General features: G+C 46.2%; 1 protein-coding gene across 3 annotated transcripts in view; it reads right to left on the bottom strand.

Annotated features, from left to right (window-relative positions):
* The window catches only part of NSG1 (neuronal vesicle trafficking associated 1), a 37,543-nt gene extending 23,772 nt beyond the window's left edge, over positions 1-13,771 (bottom strand). For 2 of the 3 annotated variants that reach the window (XM_084857139.1, XM_084857137.1), the window contains exons 1-3: positions 12,619-12,789; positions 11,792-11,943; positions 4,827-4,943 (exon numbers count right to left, since the gene is read on the bottom strand). In XM_084857139.1, coding sequence (XP_084713265.1) covers positions 4,827-4,943; positions 11,792-11,917 — 243 coding nt within the window. In that variant the 5' untranslated portion in view covers positions 11,918-11,943; positions 12,619-12,789. Of the gene's footprint in view, positions 1-4,826; positions 4,944-11,791; positions 11,944-12,618; positions 12,790-13,443 lie in introns of those variants that run through there. The other variant, XM_084857138.1, reaches the window with a different exon arrangement.
* Positions 13,772-16,797: the final 3,026 nt, after the last annotated feature.

The following is a 16,797-nucleotide window of genomic DNA, read 5'->3' as shown; positions in this document are numbered from 1 at the left end:
GTATCAAAACAAGTACACTACATACATTTTCACTATATACTTTCTAATGCTAGTGTGTACCAAATCTGTACGTAACTCTATTGCCACATGACACCTTTGCGTATCTTTTTTAAGAAACCATTCCTAAAATGATGTACATTATAGAAATCCCAAAGGTATTTTTTGTGTATGCAACCCAAATCCTGCATTTCATCAGCAATATGCTTTTTATCATTATAAATATTGATTTTTAGGCAAGCCTTCTTTTACTCTTTACATTCCCGATTACAAAAGGTCCAGGAGAAAACTCCCTTGCACCATGATCCCTTCTTTTGAAAAGTTAACCCTTATTTACTAAGCTGTTTATTAACAGGAGAGGTTATAAATAAGAACTGCCAGTCCTTCTTAAAATGCTAGAATTGAACTCTGAAGACTGTTATGAGGAAATTAGCTAAGATTTGAAAGTGTTATAGTAAAAAGGTCTTCAGTTTCAAATACAGATTTCCTCTTCCCCTTTTCCTTTTTAGCATTAAGATACATAACCACAGCACAATTCATCCTACAATTCCCTAGAGGCACAAAATCCTACAGAAATTTCTCTCCAATGCACCCGTTACTTAGCAGCAGAACCCAACAAACCAATAGCCTGAAAGTAATCCCAGAGTGTTAATGGTAAAATAATAGCTAAACGACATTGTATTTCTCATACGCCCTCCAACAATATATAACAATGCGAACATTTGATCAGTCTTCCCAGTTATGTATGAATGAATAGGTCATTTCATGCAGGTACAAAGAAGGAAATAAACTTAGGTAGTGTATTTCCTTCTGAGTACCTGTATGTGATGACCCACTCCTGCTTTTGCATGGATAAACCACTTGATTTGCTTTTCATGGGAGTTCTCGGTAGACCTCTCATTTAACTTGCAAGTCTTCATCCACAAATTATTTCCATACTTTGTCAGGCACATTAAATATGTTACATGTCTTAGCATTTACATTATATGGTTGTGATGCCCCATAAGAAGTACAGAACATTCTAGAACCCACTAAAACGCAATTCTTAACTGGACTCAGGACATTGGTTTAATTCAGGACCATGGTTTGAGCTTCCAAACATATAACAGGCAGATCATGGTTTCATGGGCTGAGCATAACTTTGCCCTCAGGGTACTTCACCTTTCAGTACACCAGTCTTCTACCAGAATCCGTGGATGCTCTTCCAAACTGCTCGGCTTTGTTCATCTGCTGAGCAACACTGTATATGTTGCTTGTATCTTTCGCCCCACACGTTGTAAGGCAGCGGGACAAGCCAATTTTTATTGGAAAAACAGCCTGAGGGGAAAGAGTGAAGCACCCCCTCCTCCACATCACTACTACTGCTCTAATCTGATTGTCAACCCCAGCAACTGCATTTCAGCTTAAAAACAGCCCAAAAAGCCATGGAGAGACCGATCATGCAACCATCTCACAGCATCTTGATCAGCTGGCTCCAACAAGGCTACACTGAAATTATTTTTAAACTACCGTACGGAACATTAATAAAGTCTTGACCAAGAACAAAAACTGAATATCGAGGGGGACAGTTAGTTTAAAAAAAATAGATTATAGATGACTTCCCATAACAATCACCCCACCTCCTTTTAAAACAACCTTTGGTAAACTTTGTTTTTTAAAAAACATGTGTATAATTCTGTGACAAATTTCTTCGACGTCTATAGTCAAACCTTTTCTTCAGAAGCGTCGGCCAACCCACACAGTCCTTGCTCATGTCCCGACTGGGGTGGGGGGAAGCAGCCAGCACGTGCAAGCCCTGTCTGAGTCCCTTCTCACACCGCTCGCACCCTGCGTGGGATGTGAGCAATACAGGAAGGAGCGGTCTGACTTGGCTGGCACTTGCAGCTACTGGACATCTTCTTCCCACTTGCAGGCAGCACAAGCAGGGAAGGGAGAAGTCGCTCCACTTAGCCAGTGCTCGCAGGTCCTGCAAGCACCAGCCAAGTTCCGTCCTGCCCTGCTCGTGCCCCTGTAAGCAGGAGCAGCCAAACTGTGGACCTTCTGTCCATGGTTTATCATGATGTGTGAACTAGGAACTCCGGCTTGTTTCTCCCTAGACAAGCCAGTATCATAAGCCAAGAACAAATCACAGCTTATGACTCTGGCTTGTCTGGGGACAAACAAAATACCGTTCCCAGCATGCTGGCTCATTCACGGTAAGCCAGAATTTTTTAGAATTCTGATTTACTGTGATGCAGGAATCCAGCCTAATTTCTTGCAGGAATTTTTGGTTATGGGACTTTCTTTTTTGGCCATGTCCATTTAACACCACCATCTCCCCACCTTTGAGCATGCTGCTTCTTTAAAGAAACAGACAATTCCAATACAATATAATTATATTATGTTGCTATATTTAAATATCCAACCTTGCCTAAATTACAGAGAAAATCATGCCCAAAAAACTGTTAAGAAAAAGTTTAAAATCCTATGGCTAACTGGCAGTACTTCCAAACCATTCCTAAATCTTTGCCAGTATTTGTTCATGACCATAAATGGTTGCTTTCATGTTGGCTCATTTCATGAACATTCCTTAACCCTTTCACTCCATAAAGGTAATTTTATGAGTTTCACCGGCACCAATTAGATATCAGATATGATGTCATCACTGCCAGCAGGTGCCTCCAGATGAAGGGCTCCTAGCTGTACCAGTCTGAAGCACTGTACAACTATTCCATCTTTTTCTCCTTAACAGATTTTTCTGCAGTTAAAAAAAAAAAGATGTAAGTGATGAGAAAACACAGAAGGGTTACAAGTGTCTGAACTTCCCATTAAATTCTATGAATGAGGCAGGGCAATGGCGTGATAACAGCTTCATATGAAAGCACCTTTAGAGAGCAATCCCATGATCCCTGGGAAAGTGTTCCAGGGACTGTAGGATTGCTCGTAAAATCCTTCCAAGGTCAGAGACAGCATTCCAACCTTGGAGAGGGGAGTCGGAGATCCAAACCCCTCCCCTTTACAGCCAGCATGGAAAGAACTGCACTGGCTGCCTCTCTGAGATCAGAAACTCAACCTCAGAAAGAGGGAAAGGGGGCATTCTGGTGGGCAGGGAGGACAGGACACTGGAAAGACCAGGATATGAGTTCTCCTGAGCCTCTTCCAGCCTCCTTCCCTCCTCCTCCAAAGCATCCTCTCTAGTCAGGCTAAACAGCCTGTCTACCGCAATCTGTAGGGCAGGAGGATGGGGAGGCAAAGTTTGCTTCCAGCCCTCCTCCTGCGCAGCATAGGATGATCGGACACCTCTGAGTTTGGGGGCTTCAGATCACCGAGGTTGCAATCAATAGAATCGTGCCCTAACACAACTCCTCTGCTATCTGTTACCTGCACCCTTTTGTGAGTTTTAGTTTCATATTGATTTTGTTCATACAGTTCCTAGTTGCAAGCAGTTTATCTGTATATTTGATGTCTGCCTTGGGTTCAGTACCAGGTGTTTTGAGTCAGGGGCTGGTTAAAATGATTTTTCTATTGATCAACACCATGATTCTCCTAAATCCCCCAATTAGGAATAAATTCCCACTGCTTATTTTTAAACCCTATTCTTTCCTTTAGTAGTTGTGTACCCCCTTGGTCTGCTCATTAAAAGACCAAACTTCTTTTTAACCCAGTGAGACTTATACTTTCTTCCCTATGCAGCCACACCATTTCAGGAATTTTTAATTGAATTCTCATTTTCTATTCCTTTGTGGGTGTACGCTCCTGTACTATTCAAAGTCCATGTTAAAGCAAGTATTGTCCTGTTCCTGTCCACCACACCCCCCACCACCAAAACTGGCCGCAGCAAAGTCACCTCCTCTCATCCTCTACACGGAAAAGGGATTTCATGTCACTGACACAGAATCAGGGCTAGTTCGAAATGTGTACTAAGGATAGCAACAGTCAGAAAGGCCTCAAATCCAGCCTCTCTTTCCACAAAAGGTAGTCTTTTATTTCCTCCTCACTGAGGATATCTAGTCTTCCAAAGAATGACCTAAATGACTTTATGCCAGCCTTCCAAATAGGTCTCCAACAATTGCTAGCCCATAGAATTTGTTACTAGCCCAGCTGTCAAAGCATTTGTATTTCAATTATTTGCAATATATTGATTTTCAACACAAAGAACAAGCGTTCTTCCAAATTACAAACGCTTCACTGTCTGATCACCAAGACAGAATCCATCCTTGCCACAGGCAACCAGGCCAGTGGCTGTTCACAAGCTTGCAGAATCAGATGGCAACATTTTTCATGCTGACCAGACATGGGACAAATATTTTCAGAAAATTCATGAGTTCTATCACTAAAGTTCTGAGGCAGCGTGCTGACCAGTATGAACACTGAAAAAAGCAATAAGAAGGAAGGGCATTTTAAGAAATTAAAGACAATGTTGGACAAAAGAAGCAGAGGTGCGGGGAGTTGTACCGGTAGGCACAATTCAATGCAGAATTCTCCTGCACAGCCCTATCTAAACATGCCATTCCCATTAATTTCCATGAGACTCTTACAAGAGGACTTCATGCTGGACTGAGCCGTAAGCTCCTATTACCTTTATGGAATTTTGCATATAGAAATCTGCAGTCTGCGGTCCCTTCCACTAAGGAATTCTGGCAAACTGCACTGTGATTTATCCACTGAAGAACTAAAGATTCTAAGCCCTCATTTTAAAGTTCTCTCAAAATCTGTCATAGTTGTAGATTATGTTTGGCCAGTTTAGCCACCTTGAAGACTCCAGCAAGCTGGTAGATGGGTTATAAATGCAATAAAACAAATCCAGTATCTCTCTGCTGTCCTTGAAAATTAGTTGTGATATTACTTACCTTAAACCGTTCTGAGACCCCTTCAGTAATGCTGACTGTGAACTCAGCTATTTTGGGAGTACGGAATTTTCCTTTCTTGCGGTCAGGTTCATATTCTGTTTTTGTCTTGACCACCACCTTTTCAAGGAACATCAATGGGAGACCAATTACTAGGTAGATCAGTGCTGCTGAAGTCTTCAATACGCAATAACGCATCAATCTGTGCCTTTGTGCATGACACGCTCATTAAATATAGACTGCACTGTAGTCAAGTGCCACAACACAAACATGTACAACTGGGTTAGTTCTACAGCTCATCGACTTACATGTCGCATCTAGGAAGTTACCCAATTCATGATTTATTTAAGATATACTTGAATTATATATTTCTATCCTGCTTTATATTTAAAAATACCCAAAGCCTCGTAGAAATAAAATACAAAAATCGCAACAGTGAAAACGAGATAAAAATCCAGAAAGAAATAATAATACAATATCCAATCTGGTGGTACTCTAGGCTGACAATATCAGTGGTCAGGAAATGCCTGTTGAAACAACTACATTTTCAGCATGCAACAAAATAGTAGTATCCCATTACATGTAAATCTCTCCTTGGGGACTTGAAAACTAGGAGAATACTCCACCAGGAAATTCTCCTGAAAAAGCCTTGCTGAAATAAATAGAAATGGCTCCAGATCATTTCAATGGAACTTGTACAAAGGTTCCTACAGATGATGACAATGACAACAACATTTATCCTGCCACCTTTCTGTCAATGACCCTCAAGACAGCTTACAAAAACAAAATGTAAAAACAATAAAGCAAGAAAATAAGAGTCAACAAAAAGTCAAATCACAATATCCAAATGCTTATAGCAGCAAGGTAACTTAACCCAAAAGCTTCCTTTAAAAATCAATTTTGGGCCACTTGATGAAAGGCCTTTTCTACATATGGTACTCTTGCAAGACATTATATCTCCCCCCACCCCTTTGAAAAATGTGGATTAGCAATTCCTTATACTTCAGTCCTTTTGTTAAGGACCAGTGATATAACATATAAAAAATGTTATCTAAATATCAAGTACTATTATTAACCTATCCAAAGTTCCTGAACCTGGCAGAATTTGCCTGCCAATACCATATATGAGAGAGAGAGAGAGAGAGAGAGAGAGAGAGAGAGCGCAGGCATGTTCTTCAAAATGTCCCAACAGTAAGTTGAGGCTAACTGCTGCCCCACTACATTCTTCTCACAGGTAGAGCCACCCCTAAAAGTAAACCTTTAAAGGATCCCTTTTTAAATCACATCACTATTCATCTTCTTACCTTATTGTCATTGGCTGACTATTGCAGAACACTGCCTTATTACACTACAATGGGTATTAATGGCATTATGTAGGAGGAACCACCTTAAAAGAAACAGTTTAAAGGCTCCTCTTGAAGAAACCCTTCCTCGACCCTACTGAACTACCAGCCCAGCCAAAGGTGAACCTCCCTTTTTTGGGCAAGGTGCTCCAGCTGTTTGGTTACTTTCTTGGGTAAGATGGTGACCATTCAGCTATTGGCATTCCTGAATGACATTTGATTTTTTAGAGTCCTGACCTGGTTTTTGGACAGAAATTGCTTTGGTAGATGACCTATGCTGGGAAAGTGAGGGAGTGTGGCCTTCTTAATTCCCCTGGCCCTCTCAGCAGTGTCCAGTCCCATCAACAATATTGTTCTGGATCATTTGGGATGTGGCCTGGAGGAAATGACCCTAAAGTAACGGGGGGGAGGGTCTCCTACTTGGCAGGCAGATTCTACAACGTGGTGCTTAGGGTCTGGGTGTGTATGTGAGTTTGAGTTCATGGCAGAGGTGAGATTTGCACTGGGGTGTGCGTGTCCTGATTCACAGCTCAGCCTCTTAGCCACTATGTACTGTTGCTCATAGGATACCCTGAATCTCCATCCAGCTTTCCAATTATATGAAATGGTTTCCTCTAACACCAGTTTCCTAAAGTTTTAAAAGCAGCATTAGCATAATATTTTAAAGGTATTCTGCAAGGATCTAAGTAAGTCATCCAGTTCTTAAGGACGACTTAGCATATTTAGGTGAAAGTGAGTTGCCATTTAACTCACTGGGGGCTTATTTCCAATTAACGGTGCAATCCTACACATGTCTATTCAGAAGGAAGTCTCATTGTTTTCAGTGGGGTTTACTCCCAGTTACGTGTGCACAGGATTGCAGCCTAAGGGTGCAATCCTATGCATGTTTAGACAGAGAAAGACCTATAGCTCCCAGGATTTCACCCTAAGTGTCTTTACGCACTAACACAGTTCCATTTTTCATGGAATTACCCAAGTCAGATAACTGAATAGTGGCATAACATCACTATTGTAAGTACTGACCTTTATGTAAACATTTTAAGGATCAAGATCACAGTTTTAGATGCCCAGGAAATGAAGTTGGGGTGTGTGCGCCTCTATATATCTATGTGTTTTTAACAATCTATATTCATCATTACCAAATACAAAGACAGAAGAAAGCAGAGTTTATGAAACTGGTTAAAAGAAAGTAGTGAGAAGAACACCTGTGGGACAATCCCTAAGCATTGTCCCCAAGTTTAGGGCTTTACTTTTTTTCCTGTAGAATTCATGTAAGGCAAAAGTAACTCAGGAACACTGGGGGGACAGATCCTTTCATTACAAATTAGGCCTGCTTATGTTTGCATAGCCCCATCCTGAGTCTGATGTCTTTGGTGAAGCAAGAGTGTGACACAATTCTGGGACAGTAGCACAGAATGCCGGGAACTTGTTTTTGTTTTTTATAGAGACTATGTGCAGCAATTCCATATTTTTTCCTTCACAGATTTTCTGCAGTAACAAAAAAGGTGGAAGAAGCAGTGGGAAAACACAGGACAGGTCCAAGTTGAAGATGACATCATCTAGATCCCCCCATAAAATAATGTGAAAGAGGCAGGCTGATGGCACTATAAAAGCCTAGTTTGGAAGCACACTAAATATCTTGATAGTTGGGAACCTGGTCTGTGCCTATCAATCCCTGCTAATGCTGGCATCTTTCCTATTTGAGAGAAGCCATAAAAACTTGATATCCTAAAAAGAGATGGTTGTACCACTGACCTAAGAGCTAAGACTTCACAGACAAAGCAAACTGGCATCTAAGGGGATTAAAATGCAACTACAAAAGGTTACTCAAATGTTGCAGACCTCATTAAGGGTCCTAGAACTTTTTGCTTGTTTGGCTGAAGTAACCTTCAACTGGAAGGTTATCCAGAACTGGTTAAGAACTGCAGGCTAATTTACAAAATGGAAGGTAAGTTTCAAATGTTCTTGGAACATATGCTATTCATTTAACAGTGATCCCAAAATTATCATCCTTGTTCATAAAAACAGGCAATTACACAAGCATTTTTGCCATATGCCATTGTTTACTGTCAGGTAATCTGGGTACTCCAAAATGAAATGTGGACACATCAGAAGCCTCTGCTCAGCAAGGGACATGCTCCCTCACTTTCAGCCTCTAACAGGACCCTTGATTGTACGAACAAATAAGAGGCTGATGAGAATCAAAGGAAAAATGCCTAAGAAACAAGTTTTAATACCACCATCTAGAAGAAAGTAAGTGTGGACAGATAAGCAAAAATGGCACATTTTCCCAGCAGGTTGAGCCCAGCTTCTGCGTGGGCTCAAAATGCTACTGACAGACATGATAATTAGCAAACTGAATCCTGATTCAGTGAATTGTCTTACCTCTCCCCTTACGCATGCTTCCATGAGATTGCCTGCCTTTATTTTGTTTTTTAAAAGGAAGCATGTACATTCACTGAACTGAATGTTAATTCTTCGCCTTATTTATTTTTTAAAACATCTATTTTTTAAAAACTGTTCCAAGGTAAGTCAGCCAATCAATGCTGTGAACAGGAATAACGGGCTTGCCCCAAGCTTGGTACGCAAGAGAAAACTGCGTGTCTGAACAAAACACAGAGAAAATATTTCTACAGCAGATTCACCACTCAAGTTGTTTATGTCTGGACATACCCTTAACTTAGCATAGCTTCTATGCTAACATAAGACACAAGAGGCAACACTGAAGTTAGTTTGGTAAAATGGTTGTTTATGACCACAGCTGCCTTTAATGTCAAGGTTCTTGGATAGCTACAAACAGCAAACTGCTGCTTGGGGAAAGGGAGTGATGGGGACGGTTGGGGTACAGGAGCACCATGGCATCACTCGTGCTACCATGTAAAGAAACTAAGGGTGCTTCCAGACAGAGGGCTCCTATCACTACCAATCAAAGGCACTGTGAAGCTATTCTGACTTTTCTTCCTTAACAGATGCTTCCTGGTAAGAAAAAAGATGGAAGTGGTGAGAAAACAGAGGAGAATGTTGTCCGGACCTCCGCCCCTCTTAAAATTCTGTGAATGTGGCAGGATGATTGCACAACAAAAGCCTCCACTGGAAGCACATTATGTCCCATCCTGACAAGAGCATTTCTGCTGTTCATTGTTGCTTTGTTGGAGTGCACCCACCACCAGTGTGGGGAAGCTTTCAGTGGAGAGTGGATGGGACTCAGCAGGAAGCACTACCCACATCTTAAAATGGGGAGAGTTACTGCTGCATCAACCTGTCCCAGCTGCACCACTGCCCTCCAGATGTGGTAATGGGACATCTGTCAACCCTGGCCTGGATTCAAGATACCTGCTTAGCACCTGCACAAACCCTTTTAACCAGTGAAAGGCAAAGTAAATTCATTGATCAACATCAGGCTCAACATATAAGTAGTAACCAGAGCTGGAAAGACATAGGCCCAATTCTAGAGACAGCTGTAGGAATCAGCAAGGTAATTGAGAGAAGGTCTATAAAGTCTCTATGTCTTAAACACATCGACTGTGGACTGTTGAATTCAGTGAGGCTCGCAGGGTGCACACTGGACAGAAATTACACCAAAGCGGACTGGGATCAGGGCAGGGGTGCTCATTTCTTACTTGCAGAAGGACAGTACGGTCCTGCTTAAAGCTCTTCATTTTTTGGCCCTACTATGGGTTTGAAGTCATGCTCTTTTTCTCAAGATACACATACAACCTGACATCAGAGTTGAGTCCTGAAGATAATATGAACAAATAAAATCAACCTAGAACATAGTTATCTGCCAATTAAATTATTTAGAAGTTTCTGGTGAGGAAGGAAGGATGGCACTCATCAAAAGCAATGAGCTTCCAAAAGCCTTTACAAAGTACTCAGTCAGATTTTCCAGAGGACAAGGCACACATACAGACATGCTTCTAGTACTTATACTACCTTATCATATTCCTTATTTGATAAGGAAACTAATAGTTTGGGAGCTTTCACCTCCACCATTCTGCAGCAGCAACTGAGTAGCTGGGCTTAGTGTGTTCGTGTCTGTTAAGCAGGTATCTGGTGGGCAAGAGCCACACCCACCCATGAACAAAAGCATGTACAGCAGCTGCAACAAAGACTTGGTATCTCCTATGTTACAACAGCTACAGCTTTCAGACCTGCTATCCAGGGGTACCAAGCCCCTGAGCATATATACACTGTAGTTCCCAAAATCCTTTCCCAAACACTGTCTGCAATTTTTCTGTACAAGCTAGCTGAAAAAGGCCAAAACGTATACGCTACATGTTCTCCCAAATGATATTTATTTTCAAAATGTTATATACTGTCCTTGTAGCATGTCTGCAGGACAGTTTACATAGAAATAAAAAACAACCTTAAATATATAATACAAAGTATAACAATGAAATTAATTAATCATGAACTAATAAAAGGGCAAAACAGCAGCAATAAAACAACTGAACTTTAAAAGCCGAGGAGAATACGAAAAGGTTGGATCTAGGATCTGCCTTCTGTGAACAGAAGTTGCCCCTGCCCAATTCTTGGCTATCCCCCCTGCCCCCCAGCCCCGTACCACTTCCTCACCCCATTTGGCAGAGTCTCCTGACTCTCTGCATAGTGTTCTCCAGCCCAGCTGCACACAACTAAATCTGGATCCAAACCAGTCTTTGCCTGGCACCAAAAAGATAACCTAGGCACCAAGCAAGTCCCCCTGGGGAAGGAATTCCACAGACTGGGTATCACCAAACATATCTTGGTTTTATTCTGATTTAATTGCTGTGGCTTCACCCCAAAATCTAGGAATTGTAGTTTGACGAGGATGTGAGGAATTCTCTGCCACAATTATTCCCCCACCCACCAGGCCCACACTACCCATACTATGCGCACATGCAGTTCCTGGGACAGCTAGAATGAATACGAAACCAGGTTGAATGTATGGTGTAGCTCTGCTCTGAGAAGGTCTTTTAGTCCTAAGAAAGGGTCTTATTTCAAAATGTTGGTGATGAGGTACTGAAAATGATTTTTTCAATCCTTCTTACAAACACTAGTTGTGTCACTTGTGAAAGCAGCCTCTATCAGTCCCAGGCAAGAGGTGTGGGTGTCCCTTGTGGGACTGTGCTCCGCTGTAAGCCCTCTAGGCTGGAGACACCTAATGAGAGCTGGAGTGGGGGGTGGGGGTTGTCCAAGGGTGGTTCTGAAGGTCCCTTGAACACACTGAAAAGGAGGGTGTAACTTCATTATTCAGAATAGCCCCTTATTCATACACATGTAGATGAGACTGACTAAAAACCACAGCACATTTATATGAGTGTGGGGTTGAAGATTCAGATACTCCAAATGGGGTCAAAAGATGGACACAGAGACATTATGTGATAAAAACAAATATACCAGACAGACTGTTTTGTAGTTTAAATGATACACTGCAAATAACAATGAACTTAATTTTCAAGGAAAATAATGAAACTACATAATTGTTGCTTTCAATATATTTTCCAAAACTGAACAAACATTTTGAAATCTAGGTTATAAAACATGGCTCCACAAGTTCTCCCTGCCAGAGATCACCCCATTCTTTTGTTGTTTGCCTGAGACCTGGGTGTTATTGTCTGGGGTGGAAACTAAAGCCGACTGTACCTTATCAGGAGGTGGGAACTGTAGTTGATTGACATCCAGGGGCGTGATCAAGGGGATGGTGTCAAATCCATCTTCCAAGAGGGGCTTTGTGCTCTTCTCGCCGAAATTATTTCCCAGCTTCACCATTTTTTTTTCCTGAACGAAAGGGAGTCCTGAAAAATGCACATGTGCAGAAACGCAAAGGATGGGTCAGAAGAACACTCTGACTGCACCAAAAATGCAGAGCGTCGCTATACACCTTATCTCTGAAGGGGGTTCACTGCTGCTTTCCAAAATGTCATCAACCGGGGGTGGGGCGGTGTGTGTGTGTTGGGGGGGGCACGGCGGGGGCGTTGCGCGATCGCTTGCAGGTGCTGCAGACCGCGATGAAGCGCGCCGTGCGAGGGGCTGGTTCTGGAAGTTCCGAGGGCGGCCAGGAGGCAACCCCTGGATACAAGGGCCGTCGCGTCACTCCCGGCGTCCCCGTCCCCACGCCGCCAGCTTCCCTTCCCCCTCCCTCCGCCCGCTCTATCACCGTGGTCCTCCTTGGGCACCCGCCTCCATCCCTTGGGCTAACCATCACCCCATCCATCTGCGGCTTTCATGCGTGCCTGCACCCTTCCTCTGCTCTACCTCCGTCTCCATCCCCCCACCCAGCGCCCTGCCCCTTTGTCCTCCGCCCTACCCTTTCCTCTGATCCCTTTTCACCGAGACACGACTCACAAAAGCTGCGGGCGTCTCCCCCCCACCCCCCCGACGTGCTGCTGCTGGTCATGACATGCTCGCTACGCCCCGCCGGCCCACCCGCATCACCCGGAGGAAAGGCGCGCCGATTTGCGCGGCCGTACCTCGCCGCTTGCGCCTTCCGATCTGGTCTCAGCTCCGTTATTCGGGGAGGGGGCTCCTCCTGCCCAGAAGGAAACAGGCGTCCGCCGCCGGCCCTTTTCGCTTCCTTTCCAAAAACGAGGCGGCAGAAATGGCGGAGCGGCACGTCGGACGCTTGTTCTCTCCGGAACGACTTTGGGGGGAGGAGGGAGCGCGCAGAAAAGTGAGCGAGGAGCCGCGGTAGCGTCGCCGGGGTTAATTTGGGAGCGGCGCGAGCAGCAGCGGCCCCTCTGGCGTGACGCAGCCACCGCGCAGCTCCCTCCCCCTCCCGGAGCCCCAGCAGCAGAAAGGAGCCTGTGGGCATTGGCCGCCCAGCTCGCTTGGGCTGCGGTAGGCACCGGCGTGCGCGCGCGCGCTTGTGTCTGCATGCGCGCGAGTGCTCGGCGCGGGATCTGGGAGCGGAGGGCGGCCCGGGCTGGGTGGACCCCTCCGGAGAGCCTTCAGGCCCGTCTGCACCTGCAGTCCTGGGCAAGCCCACGCGCAAATGAACGGCGCTGCTGCGCGAGGGTCGCGCAGGATCATGCCCGAGACGCCTCAGGCCTTTGCGCTCCCTTCGTGGCAGAGCGGCTGCTGGAGGCGTGCTTTTGCGAGCTGCTGCGCGGGATTCGGGGCTTTGTTTCCGAGGCTGCAGCTGCTGCAAAGCCAGAAGAGTCGATGGCCGGCGCGGCGCCGGGCCCAGAGGAAGGTCCGCGGCGGCGGGATGGGCGATAGCAGCCCGGGGGGCGGAGGCGCCTCCTCCTCTTGCCGCCCGTGCTGAGTACTCCGCTCCCCCCCAGCCCCGCAATTACCTTGAGTTGCGGTGTTTTGCACACCACCTTTCAATTAAAAAGAAACATCCTACGGCGGCTTACAGCAAAAAATGTCAGAATAATTTAAAATTGTGCCCACCGAGAACTGTAAAACCACAAAACATAAAAAAGAAAAACAAGCAGCAACAGACAGCCCCAATAAAGGGAGAAGGGACCCATTTCCAAGAACTCGAGGGAACCTACTAGGTGGGGCCTCACCAGAGCAGCGCCCCCCACCCCCTCATGCCCACTGCCTCGTGCAGCCGAAACAGGCTGCGTTTCCCCAGGCGAGAGGCCCAGTCGCCCTTGGAAGGCCGCTTTCTCCCCCGCGGTCAACAGAATGCTACGCAGCGGCGTTAGTTCGCTGCTTCAGCCTGCGAACCAGACACCTTCTGTGCGGTAACGCAGAGCCACACGCAGCTTGTTGTAAAGAAGAAATCGGCTGACTTGATACTTCGTCCCCTTCTGCTCCACTTCAGAGAACTTTGATTAGAGTTACATTAATTATTCCAGAAAGAAAAAATAAACGGTTTCAATTCATTAACTGTTAGTTGAGCTTTGTAACTAGGAACAGGGCTTAAATGGAGATGGAGTTTAGTTCCAGAATTTATCTTCATCGTTACAGCTCAGTCCTGGAACTCATGGCATAGTTTTTTAAAAGAGTAATCCCATGACCCCTAGACAGCATCTAGGGGTCATAGGATTGTTTGGTTTCCTGGGTCCAAGTTTGGAGCCAGGAAACCACGCTTGCTGCCCCCTCGCAGCTGCCGTGAAGAGAACCACACTGGCTGCTGTTACGGGGTCGTGAACATAAACTCATACGGGGTAAAAGGGGGCATGCCAGTGGGTGCGGAGGGGAGGAAACTGGGGATGTGGGGCTACGAGCTATCCCCAGCCATCTCCAGCCTCCTTTCCTCCCCCTCCCTGAAGCCTCTGCCAGACAAGTGAAAACACCCGTCTAGCTAAAATGCAGAGAGGGAGGCGCAGCACACCTCTGGCTCTGCAGTGGATACTTGCACGCCTCCAAGTATACAAGTACCCAGGGCAAAACTCATAGGATTCCACCCTAAGAATATCGTAGAATCATAGAATAGTAGGGTTGGAAGGGGACCATAGAGTCCAACCCCCTGCTCAATGCAGGAATCTAAGTCAGAGCATCCCTGACAGATGGCTGTCCAGCCTCGTGAATGCCTCCGTGTGGGAGAGCCCACCACCTCCCTAGGGAATTGCTTCCATTGCCGTATTGCTCTAACAGGCAGGACGTTTTTCCTGATGTTCAGCCGGAATCTGGCTTCCTGTCACTTGAGCCCATTATTCCGTGTCCTGCACTCTGGGATGGTCGAGAACCGATCCTGGCCTTCCTCTCTGTGACAACCTTTCAGGTACTTGAAGAGTGCTATCATATCTCCCCTCAGTCTTCTCTTCTCAAGGCTAAACATGCGCAGTTCTTTCAGTCTCTCCTCATAGGGCTTTGTTTCCAGTCCCCTGATCATCTTTGTTGCCCTCCTCTGAACCCTCTCCAGCTTGTCTGCATCCTTCTTAAAGTGTGGTACCCAGAACTGGACACAGTACTCCAGATAAGGCCTAACCAGTGCTGAGTAGCGGGGGACTAGTACTTCCCGAGATTTGGAAGCTATGCTTCTATTAATGCAGCCTAAAATAGCATTTGCCTTTTTTGCAGCTACATCACATTGTTGGCTCATATTCAGCTTGTGATCGACAACAATTCCAAGATCCTTCTCGCCCATAGTATTGTTGAGCCACATATCCCCCATCTTGTAACTGTGCCTTTGGTTTCTTTTTCCTAGGTGCAGAACTTGGCATTTATCCCAATTAAATGTCATTCTGTTGTTTTCAGCCCAGTGCTCCAGCCTATGGCGGAGAATTCCGCCACGGACTCCAGTAAGGCTGGATTCTAAAAAATCCGGTCTCCCGGAATCAGTTGCGGAACGGCCTCACCCCCGCTGTCACCCCTCGCAATCCCCCCCCCCCCGATGGACCTAACTGGCAGCAGTGACGGCTGCAGCAGCAGCTCCGGCAGCAATTCCGGGTCATCTTCCGGGCTGCTGTGGCCACAAATGGCGGCCGTTGTGGCCTATCACAGCCTAACGTAGGGACGCCAATGGCGTCCCCTACAAAGGGCACCATCTGCGTCCACAGCAGCCCAGCAGTGGATGGGGGCCTCGCTGCAGATCGGCCTGGCCAGCAGCTCAGTGGACTGGTCGCGAAGCGGAGCCGGCCGGGCAGGATTCCAGGGGGGAAGACCGGATCGCCTCCCCCCCCCCCCGCGGACCCCAGCGGAGCCAGGTAAGTGGGGTTTCGTACACCTGTATCAATATCACTTTGAATTCTGTTTCTGTCTTCCAGGGTTTTCGCTATCCCGCCCAATTTTGTGTCATCTGCGAATTTGATCAGCATTTACTGCACCACCTCCTCCAAGTAGGGATGTCAGAGAATTCCGCGACGGATCTTGGTGAGGCCGAATGCCACTGCATTCAGCCCCCCCAAATCCGTCGCGGAACGAAGCCCCCGCCCCCCCAACCCACAAAAGGCGCACAGGACGAAGTCCCCGATGCCCCCACCCCACGAAAGGCGCATGAAACGGAGTACTTACCTGCTCCCGTCCGCGCTGCTTTGCGAATGGCAGCCGTCCTGCAGCCGCAATTCGCTTCGTCTTCATAGCCATGATAGGCTAGGTAAGTATTTACGTAGCCTATCACGGCAGGGGGGAAAAAAATCCCAGCGTACGCAAATGGCGGCGGCTACCACCATTTGCATACGCTGGGGCTTTTTTCCCCTGCCGTGATAGGCTACATAAGTATATACATATCCTATCATGGCTCTATACAGGGACACAAATGGCAGCGGCTACGACAGCCGCCATTTGCATCCCTGCAGGGCTGCCCAGCAGCCGGATGTTTGTTTCCAGGGATTTCGGGGGGGAGGACCGGATCGCCTCCACCCCCGTCGAGGATTCCGGGGGGAGGGATGGAGCGCCTCCCCCCCACCACGGATTGCCCGGCGCGGAGCCAGGTAGGTGTTTTGTACATCCCTACCTCCAAGTCATTAATAAAAATGTTGAAGAGCACTGGGCCCAGGACTGAGCCCTGCGGTACCCCACTCGTTACCTCTCCTCAGTTTGAGAAGATCCCATTGATAAGCACTCTTTGAGTCCGATTCTGTAGCCAACTGTGGATCCACCGGATCGTTGTTTCATCTAGCCCACTTTGAGCTAGTCTGCTCATCACGATATCATGGGTCACTTTGTTCCCATGCTTTGCTGAAGTTGAGATATATGATGTCCACAGCATTCCTACTGTCCACAAGGGAGGTTACCTGATCCAAAAATGAGAT

Source organism: Heloderma suspectum, chromosome 5 (assembly GCF_057233095.1).
Source record: "Heloderma suspectum isolate Gila_16-S chromosome 5, 16-S_ref, whole genome shotgun sequence".
Lineage (NCBI taxonomy): Eukaryota > Metazoa > Chordata > Lepidosauria > Squamata > Helodermatidae > Heloderma > Heloderma suspectum.
Note: the sequence above shows the minus strand (reverse complement) of the source record. Positions and strands in the feature narration are given on the sequence as shown.